The sequence below is a fragment of the Achroia grisella genome, unplaced genomic scaffold (genome assembly GCF_030625045.1).
Source record: "Achroia grisella isolate CSIRO2021 unplaced genomic scaffold, CSIRO_AGI_Agris_v1 utg900, whole genome shotgun sequence".
Classification (NCBI taxonomy): domain Eukaryota; kingdom Metazoa; phylum Arthropoda; class Insecta; order Lepidoptera; family Pyralidae; genus Achroia; species Achroia grisella.
The window spans coordinates 4,984,951-4,995,696 of record NW_026713059.1 but is presented as its reverse complement, the minus strand read 5'-3'; the positions used below and the strand labels follow the sequence as shown (position 1 = coordinate 4,995,696).

The following is a 10,746-nucleotide window of genomic DNA, read 5'->3' as shown; positions in this document are numbered from 1 at the left end:
AATAGAAGTACAATTTATATGAATGAATATATATGAATATATTTTAAAGGGTGTAAGATTATGTTACTAATTACTGTTGTCTTTATACGACTTGCTAAACAAGAGAGTGCATTTTAATAAATGTACTAACAACATAAATAACAAAACCGCCACCGTCTTATATGGTAAAAAGTTTAGAGTTGGTTCAGTCTAGCGAAAAACGAAGTCGGAAAATAAAATGCAGTCGTTGCGGTTTCAATTAGGGTGACATTTACTGGACAGTGTGAGGTGGTCTAACTCCCTTACTCCTACCGCCACAATCGGTAAGATTGATTACGAACAAGAAAGTTTAGAAAAACTAGCGTACCTAATGCGATACTATTGTATTAGTAAAATAGTAGTAAATACAATTATGTAATATATTAACATTAACGCTTCAGGAATACGTAATACACCGAAAAATAAAGAGTATTTGCAAACAAATAACATAGATGTATAATAAATTGTTTCTTTACATCACAGATAATACCTATATGTTTTTTTAGGGTTTGGAAGGTTTTAGATAGCGTATTTTTACAATTTATTTCCAACATTTCAAAACGTAATAGTTAATTCAAAGTTTGAATAATGGGTATACGTGACCATATATTTACATACACATTACAAAAGTACTGGATAAAAATAATTGAATCATTGCATATTCTGCCATACAGATTTCTACTTGTAATAAAATCAACAAAAATATCGATTGTTTGACTGGTAAAACACTTAACTTATAACTTTACATATAAAGTCTACAATACGTTTAATATTCGTGGATTTGTAACTGATATGGGAATTGGAACTTTAAACTGCATCTACGAGCACACAAAATGTCAAGAAGTGAAGTACAAGTACGAGTACATAAGATCACGACGGCATGCGAGGACCCCGATATTATGTGACGTAAATCAAAGTAATGCAAGTCGAATTGTTCGTTTAAGAAGTTTTTACTGTAAATAAAAATGCAGCTCATTATTAAATAATTTTTAATATAAATACTATTGTTTAATTGTGTCTAATTTTACGTGTTTTCTTAGAAAAATTGTTCTATCACTGACTCAATAAAAATGTTAAAGTTAACTAACTAACACTACTATATATAAATTAAATTACATATAAAAATATACCTAATGTATAAAAGCAGTCCTTCTGATATACATATAAGTAAATGAAAAATAAAGATTACAAGAGAAAGGAACGAATTATAGACAGTCTATTTAATCGGCTATCGCAATAGGAGCGTCCAGACCAGCATCAAAGGTAAAATTTTAAACCCTCCGATGACGACAACAACATCCTAAAGAATCGACACAAGAAGTGCCAACATTGCACACAATGAATAGCCCGCGAGACAGCCAGCTATTTATTTTAGTTTTATTAACATACACATTCAGTTATCAAATTAATTATGATAATAATTATACACATCATTAGCTTTTTCTTTTGGTGAGATCTTTCCTGCCTTCAATTTTCTTTTGGAACATTTTTGCTTTCTTTGTCTGGTTCATAGACGATTCTTCATAAGTGAATTTAGTCCCCTTCTTTTCTTTTGTAGATCCTCTACACTTGATTAGTTAAACAAATATACCTAAATCTTTCTATACTGCTTTAACATCTGTTTATTCTAACACAGTTTTCATTTTTGTCTTCTTCTAGGTCTATTATATATCTCCTTCTTCCACCCTCGGAACCGAAGCTGACTTTCACTAGGTTTCATAACACAATTACCTTAACTATTTTAGAAGTTTTCGGCCGAGAGCAAATGATTGATGTGATTAGGTTCTGGCTCGCGAACTAATATGTGATATTTTTTTCTAATAGTTTCTTGTAAGATCTTATAATTACTACTGCAAATGTAAAGTTGTAACTGTTCTATATATAATAGCTACCTTTCTAATTTTACAGAAATGAAAATACCATTTAGGTACAGCGGTTTATTTTTCTTCATAGCTTTACCGTCAATCTTATTCAATTCTTTATTATTAATGTTAAACCATTCACTATACTATTCGTTTTGGGAACGAACTATTAATATGTTTATAAATATTAATATCATACATTTTTTTATATAGTTACTTATAAAAATTGACACATTTATTAATGTAGGCACACGAGACAATATGGCACCCCGAATAGTCTAACGATAATATGTAAATGTTTAAATACCTAGTGTGGCACAAATATAGACAATTATCTAATAATGCAATTCGTGTAAAAAACACAAAATATTTACGCAACTAATATTTTTGCTTTGCATTGCTTTTTGTAACTATGATTACATTGCAATAGAATTGTGTATATTAATAAGTATAAAGGTACTTCTTATCATCGACATACTTTCTCGTCTTGAGTTTCACATAATGCGTCGGATGCAGCCAGAAACAGCTTGCCAGTTGCGCACGCGCATAACTGATACACTTTCTTAGTCCAAGTGTTCTTTGGGCTTTCATTCACTATTGTAGCTTCTTTGAGATTACCAATGATTATATTCGATGCATTAATTCTAATCTGAAATTTATGTAAACACAATTTCATATTCATCATCATACGAGGTCGATGTGTTTTAAAAAATATATTATATATTAATAAATAATATGTTGTATTCTTTATATTCGATTCGTTAAATATATACAGACAGATATAGACACAAAAATAAACAGTTTCTGCAGTATATTAAAAAATCTATCGCTATATATTATATAGATATAAATTAATATAAATTAATGTATTTAGAATTAATTTCAGAAGATTTCGAGGTAAGGAAGGAGAAAATAGTACTTTTTATAATTTCCTATACAAATTTTCATACTAATGAATACAAGTGTTTGCACCGTACGGGAAATCAAACCCGTGACCATCAGAAAGTAAGGCGGTGTGTTAAACCATTAGATAACACATGCCTAGATAGATGACAAAGGAACCTAAATATATCAAAGGTGCTAAGTTTGGATACGAATAAGTATACTTATAATAAAACTTACCGCACCGACCACAGAGTTAAGTTTGATGTCGCTATGTGATATAATATCTATGTTGCCCGCTCTACTCTCGAACAATATAGACTGGGGCGCTTGTAGATCTAGACGGCGCGTTAGTGATTCCAATCTAAAGTAAAATAAAACGTATTAACACTCACACAAATAGATAATTATAAGAAATAAGTGAATTAATTAATGTTATTATTGTTCATATATTATTCATACGGAATATCTCTTATAGCATCAATATCGTGTAAGACTACTCCTTTTAATACCCTCCGCAAAGTGAAATCCATCACTTTCGAGAGGAAAAAGTGTGAGAACCTCTTTCCACACTTTCTATTTGGCGGTTGGAAGCTGTGTGATTAGTACAGTAGTACCTACTAAGAACTAGTGGAAATAAATGTAACGTGAAAAAAAGTAAACGAATGAAAAATAGTTAGAACTATTTATATTGAAGAGAACGAGAAATTTAAATGTAAACAATATCTATTTAGAATTTAGTATTCGAAATAATATAAAATATATGAAATAGATTATAATCGATTTATAGTATTCATGACGGATTAAAATATATCTTACACTAGTATCTTACACTGGGGTCTTACACTAAATCAGAGCCGGGAGGTGCTCTAACATGGGGTGCCTGCACCGCATTCCGCACAGTGAGTCCGCCCACACCATTCACAGTCATAGTGTTGGCTTGTACACGGACCTCGTCCTTGGATGCTCGAAATACGCTGTTGCCTTGTGCATCACGAACCTCGAACGTGCGACCACTGATTTCTACGCCGTCACGCTCTACAATGTAAACAGGTGGTATCTGTTTTATCCCAAGACAATACACACAGTATACTGTAGTTCCAAGCAAAGCATAGCTTAGACTAAACAATTAATAGATATACCTAAAATATTTTTCATATATATACTCATAACACATATAGAAAATCAACATAAACGACCATACTCATAAATGTATGTATTGTGGGAACAAATGTATGTATCGAACCAGCAGTCATCACAAGTAAGGCGGTATATTAAACCCTAGAATACCGGGTCAGTCACTGTTTCGTTACGCTTAAAATTTTTATTAAAGTTGGGTTTTGTTTTTCATTATTTATTTAGGATCCTAAGCCCTACAAGGGCGTAAATTATATATATTTTTAATTGGAATGGAAAACAACCTGTCGACTCAGCTAACGGAAAACGATAACGATATAATAGTTCATATATTATATAGCACTAGCTGTAGTGCCCCATTTCATTTGCCATTCCTGAGAATATTGCATTCCCTACAATACAATATATAAATAAATAAATGTTACTTTTATGTATTATTATGTAGTGATGAATTAAGTATAACTAACTTATAACAAATGTGGCTTGTTCCAGTAACTCCGGTTCATGTACAAGTACGGTAAAGTTCCGATGAGACCGTATTGTTATGGGCTGAGCCATTTGCGATGTTATTGACGACGCGACTAGGTTATCAAGTATCCACGCCTGTCCTTCCAAATGTATTCCATCTTTCACTATTTTCATTGGACCGATTCCTTTCTGTAACATAAATAACATTCTGGTAATTGATGGTCACTTTAATCGTATATTAATTCAGTAGTTGGTCAGATAAAAGTTAGTAGGTACATTAGGTGAACTTCATTTGTAACATTTTATTATATAAAACAAATAAATACATTTAAAATAACAGGACACAACGATCTTATAAAATATGTTATATGGTGGACTTATCCCAAATGAGGGATTTCTTCCAGTCAACCTGTGAATGAATTCGTTTTCGGTTTGGTTATATTAATGAAATGACAATCAAGCAAGCAAGGCAAGCAAGCCTACTGATAATTGGTAACCATCGCCAATATATGTGTGATGCCTGTGGTATGCCTGTGTGTGTCTGTTCATGCGTTGTAGTCTTAGAGGACTAAGATACCACGCCTCTGTACCCTGTAATTTCATTGCCATATAATTACCCTGCAAACGTAAACACAACTTACTAAGCAAGTTATTTGGCAGCTGAAATGGGTAACTTAGACGTACCCACGTAATTAGACATTGTACATAGTCTACTTCAGTAAATGATATTACATGAAACTATATTAAATTTTCAGAAAATAAAACGTGTAGTGTATATAATGTACTTACCATACTCAGTCTCAGAGTTCCTATAATCCACAATGTCAGTGCTATATTTAGGAATACTAATATCATAAGTACCACGATAATGGCATATAAGGCAGTTCTCCTCCAACCTTTTATAAAAGCATTCGGCCAACATTTTGTTATTGAACGGTCATTGCTGGTGATAGCTGCGGGAGGCGACTCGTCAGTAGGCGTGCACCCCCATCCACGTACAACTCCTGTACTCCCAGATTTGTCTTCTATACTCATCTTCTTTACTTCTAGATTATATATAAAAAATGAGCACTCGATGTGCCACTGAAATTGTATAAATATATTATTAGAATTTGACAAATAGAAATTTATATCTAGGGTAGACAAAATGATAAAAAATTCGACTAAGTTTTATTTATAAAAAAATGGTTATTAAATATAATTTATTTTCTGAGTATCGTTTTTTGTTTGTTATCATTCAAATGTTTGAGGAGTAATATTACTTATGTGGCTGTTATATTAAAAGCTTATTCAAGGGCCCATTATCTACTCATTTACTAAAATATAAGTGTATAGTATATAAGATCCACATATATCAATATTTAAATATAATCTATGAAATTAAATGTGGGGTTTACAATAATATAGTGCATAATAAAAGTAAATGTAATTTAAAATAGGTATAGGTAATGTAACTATAAAACATTTTTATGATTCTGAATAAATAAAAATAGTGATGTCAAGTTGTACTCGTAAGATATTTTATATCGGTATATTGCTGTTACAGAAGGAACAGATAAATATATATGTCACGCGCTACTACACACCCGCCACCTATTGTAAGTTAATTGTTAATTGTTGTATGCCTATGACTTTACTGCAACTGTATTCAAGAAAATATTAAAATGATTTTACAGTTGAATATGGAAGCGTATAAAATACAAAATAACAAATAAAAAAAGTTGTATATAAGGTTACTGATACACATAGATAGCCTATTAACATTTGAAAACATAATATCATTAATGAATAACAAAAAGGATTATGTTAAATCGTTAGCTGAAGCCGCACTGGTAGATGAAATATTCCAGCAACATGCTACTTGATACAACATCACTTTGACTTTAGATGGAAATGGATGAGTTTTATTTTTTCCATTTAGAGAAACTATACATAATTTATAGCAACAAACAAAATGAGAAGTAAACATTTTATTATTTAATTCTATATACTGTTATTATAGATATGTACTATATAGAGTTGTATACAGTTTTATTATATTTGTTGTAAAGGAGAAATGGTTTAATAATAATTACAAAATGTGGGTATTTTTTTGTAGCAAAATATAATTATTGAATGCTAAATAAGATTGCTAGAAGACAAAACTGATAGATAAAGCGCAGTGTAGTACGCTAATGAATGGTAACAACAACGTCGTTGTCGTCGTCGAGAGAGACAGAGCCTCACTAATGAATATAACGCAGGCTTTTCGAAAATACATTCATGAAAATAATTAACAAAATTGTGACAGTACTGTAGCGAAACATATTTATTCTATACTAATGTTTAAAAAAATATTTTTATGGAATACAATGTGACAGTAAATAATAAGATTAAAACCTAATTCGTCAAGTCCATGAAGTAAGTAAAGGTAGTAGGTACCAATCTCTACGACAAAAATATAATTTGTCATTACATCTTATCAACTGAAATTACTTGCTTGCATCTGAAATTGCTAACATGCATCTATGTCTATATAGACAATGTTTCTAAAATATTGTTATATAAGTACCTAATATAATTTAAATATAAAGCAAAAGAAAAATAAGGGAAACTAATGATTTCCACTGAGAAACCTACATTACATTTATATCATAAAACATATTTATAGACATAAAAATCATGCGAATTTTAATATACTAACGATGAAATGTAACGTTATTTCAAACTGATGAATTGGAAGTTAATGGACTAGTAGCTGTTCTATGAATATAAGGGCTATTAGGCCTCTTTGTCTCCGTAGCTTTTTACACCAATACAATAGCTCGCCATGATACAAAGATTTCCTAACAAAAGAGACTTTATATTAGATTTATATTGGTATAGCTTATGTATTTCTCAAACTTGGAAAAGTACACATACAAGGCCTATGATTAAAATAGGTAGTGTGGTTAAGCAAATTATGAACGCTATCGTTTAGGTCTTTATCTGTTTAATGTAAGTAAAAATGATTAATTCATATTGGATATGTTTTTCCAACTGATGCTTGGTATCTTTTATGACTGTCTCTACTGTTCAAGTTCATTAAGCTACTATTGAGAAAGACTCCAGTAAGCTTCAGTTGAGAAGAACTGGATACATTAATGAAATCACTGCTTGTAGTACGTAGACTTTTGAGTCCAAACCCTGCTCTTTTTGCCTAGAGATTCTTGAAGTGCGTGAAAAAGACGATGTCGGTAAATTGTTTCATGACGTTTATAAATATTAATTTGTATTAATAATATTTGTGAAATGCATAAAAGTGTATCTTGATATTTGCAATAAGTTTCTAATTGTATATCCGAATTAATAATTACCTTATGAAGTCACAATGCATAGATATGTATACAAGAGAAACACAGCATATCCAAGTATATGTATCCGATCCTACAATAATTTAGCTTGGTAGGATCGCGGATCACGTGCGTCGTGCGATATCAAATACGTGTTACAATGGTTATGGGGTTTAAAAGTACACGTTTAACGCTTATAAGTATATTTAGCGATGCGGGCGGCTGCACCGGTCGTGTTCTGTGACTGAGACTAGATAAATTCATAGGTGGTAGAAGCAACACTCGAAATATCTAGTGCGAGGTGAGGCGGCGTGCTCCAGAATATAATATCAGGCGGTGGAGTGGCCTGCGCGACTCCCTCAGTGTGCTCATGCCGCGGCGTGGAATCGGCCCTCATAATAAACGATATAGTGCGAAAATAGAAGCGGAACGGGTATCGCTGTGCTCTTCACGTAAATAAAATACTGACGTTTGCAGCGTCTCTCGCTGGCCGTGTTTCTGTTTTATGAATGTCAGCAAGTACCTACTGCGATCGATCTGATGCCGCCGCCGCCGGTTTAAAAATAAAGATTTGCTCTATTCTCAGTAAATGTCCCAAATTATGTACAATGTAAATAAAAACATTTAGGTATCCATCGCATACATACCTAGTCCACTAAAAACGTTTCCGTTTTAGAATATCTAAGTAAGATAGACGTGATAATTTAATTTCTGCACATTAGATCCGAACGCTTTAGTTTGAATTTAAGTGTTATTTTAGGATATCTATTCTGTCACCGCTTCGGTAGACGCAGTGCATTCAGTTCACAGAATAATATAGTTATTTCACACTTCATTCAATTTCTCACGTGTTTCAACGGGGCCACTAAATGTCACTCAAAATACATTTATAGGGAGGCAAGTTCGCAGCTCCAGCGTCACAACAACACTGGCATTACCGTGCGCCAGCGACGCCAGTGCCGAATTCACCTCGTTTTGAAGTGCTGCATTTTTAATCAGGCGCCTGTCTCGCGCGGGACATAACTCGGGAATGCTCTGGATACAGCTGTGCTCCCCTCTATTACAAATTCTAGTTAACGTTAACGTGTCATTAACTGACACCTCCATACAAACTTGTTAATATTTAACGTTGATGCGACCTTGTTAACACACATGACGTACTTAAATACAACCGCTGTACTGTCGGTTGGCTAGTGACAACCCTAATATGACTATAAGCTTTTATATCTCACCATTCTGATATATCATATAAAAATGTCATTGTGAAGCGTATTTTTAAACTTTTAGGTAATGTAATATCGTTAATATTCTAGTATTTTCTGCGTAGATACCACATTTCTATAAATCTGTCTAGCTGTGTAAGCATACACATTCTCATTTTATGTGTAAGTGTAACAGTTATGATTTTTTAGGTTTTCAGTAATGTTGTAGTAATATCAATAAATGTATTTGTTGTTGATTAATAGGCTATCTTTATTCGGTTACAAATCCTTAGTACATACAAATACGTAGTGTGATAACGACAGCAGAAATAGACGTGTTTATATAACGGTACCTATACCTATAGAATACCGCTCTCGTGGCGTCTTCATGAATGAATAATCTGCTTATTTCCGAGCTCGAATTGTTGTCAGTTTTGTATCTAAGTTGTACTGGATCATAATAAAATTATTTTATTAGTTAGATAAATTACTTTATTTTAATAACTTAACCATGAATGCATTATATTAAATATATTGATAAAGTTAGTGATAATATGATCATAGAGTTCATTTTGCAATAATAAGAGGATAGAAAATAAATTGGTTAATCATTTATTAGTTAATAAAATTTTCATAGCAGTAGTTATTGACGAATATAGCATAAAGAGATTCTATGCTTTTTATCGTTATTAGTGAAAGAAATAAAAACATCTAATTGGACATAAATTTTGCCATGTTATAAAATTAAGTAGTTACCTAAACAGAGCAATAACAAATGTATATTATAGTAGAATATTTCATGTTATTCCTCTTCTGGGCCTTATGGAGATAGCGATGAAATCATATTGGATGTTACCGAATGTTTTCATGGAAGTTTTATTGAGCTGAAATGTGACCCCCGAGGGATAACACGCCGGCACTTTTTAGATAAGTAAAAGAGAATAAGGACATCACTAGGGAAGTATTATAAGTGGCTCAGTTATATGGCCAAAGGATATCCATTCAAGCAGAGACAAAGGTCCATTGTTTCTTGCAAACTCCAATATTAAGAAACAAACTATCAGTGCGTAGTAGGAATACACTAAAAAAAGCATTATTTCTACATTTAGACTTTACAAAACTCTTCTTTAAATAAAATTTTGTTATTGTATGTTTGTTAATTAATTATTCTAGTTTATATTAAACATGTCACCTATATAATATAATATTTATTGTAATTAGATAAATAGATCAACTGATGATTATCAGAATTTTGTACACTGACTGATATATCAAAATATGTTGCATCAGTAATAAACTAATATATATAAAGTAAAATACGTGATTATAATGCAAGCGGGTATGCGATATGTCCCGTTTAATTCAGACATTGTTCCCACTCTATCATGTTTTAGGAAACAATCCTCTTAATCCCGGCGTGATGCTGCATAATGTACCTATCTTTGCCCTTCCCAAGCACTCCACTTCACCTATCAATTTATAAAAATGTATTTTTAGAGCTTTTTATGAAATACTTTTGTAAATAACTTAATTAAAATTTACAATTCATTTCTAACTAATATTGCTAAAAGTTTGAAAACTTAAAGAGGGTACATACTTATCTATACTTAAACAACAAATAAATCCCCTGTTTTCTAAAGAATAAAGTAGTGAAGATTTTGTTGGATTGGAATAAAACCGCATAGCACTATGGCAAAGCAATGCGTCCGAAGCCAAAGTTCTTCATCATACCTGCGTCACTTGAAAATTGAAAAACTTTCACAATGCTTTCCTTATGGAAATAGTTCGCGTTTACATTTGAGTGAGTCGTCATTGCAAGGATTCGATGTTGCAGTTCAAATGAAAATATTGTCTATCTATAAATAC

General features: G+C 31.9%; 1 protein-coding gene across 2 annotated transcripts; it reads right to left on the bottom strand.

Moving 5' to 3' along the window:
- Positions 1–1,043: 1,043 nt before the first annotated feature.
- LOC131853273 (zeta-sarcoglycan-like) lies at positions 1,044–8,688 on the bottom strand. Of its 2 annotated transcripts, none has more exons than XM_059204119.1 (6): positions 8,326–8,688; positions 5,157–5,450; positions 4,367–4,556; positions 3,608–3,800; positions 3,003–3,126; positions 1,044–2,529 (listed from the first exon to the last, which is right to left on the bottom strand). In XM_059204119.1, the coding sequence occupies exons 2-6, from the start codon at positions 5,400–5,402 to the stop codon at positions 2,347–2,349; spliced, it is 936 nt and encodes a 311-aa protein (XP_059060102.1). In that variant the 5' UTR covers positions 5,403–5,450; positions 8,326–8,688; the 3' UTR covers positions 1,044–2,346. The 2 variants fall into 2 exon arrangements, with proteins under 2 accessions (XP_059060102.1, XP_059060103.1); XM_059204120.1 differs by lacking the exon at positions 8,326–8,688 and adding an exon at positions 7,703–8,279.
- Between the last annotated feature and the right edge of the window lie 2,058 nt (positions 8,689–10,746).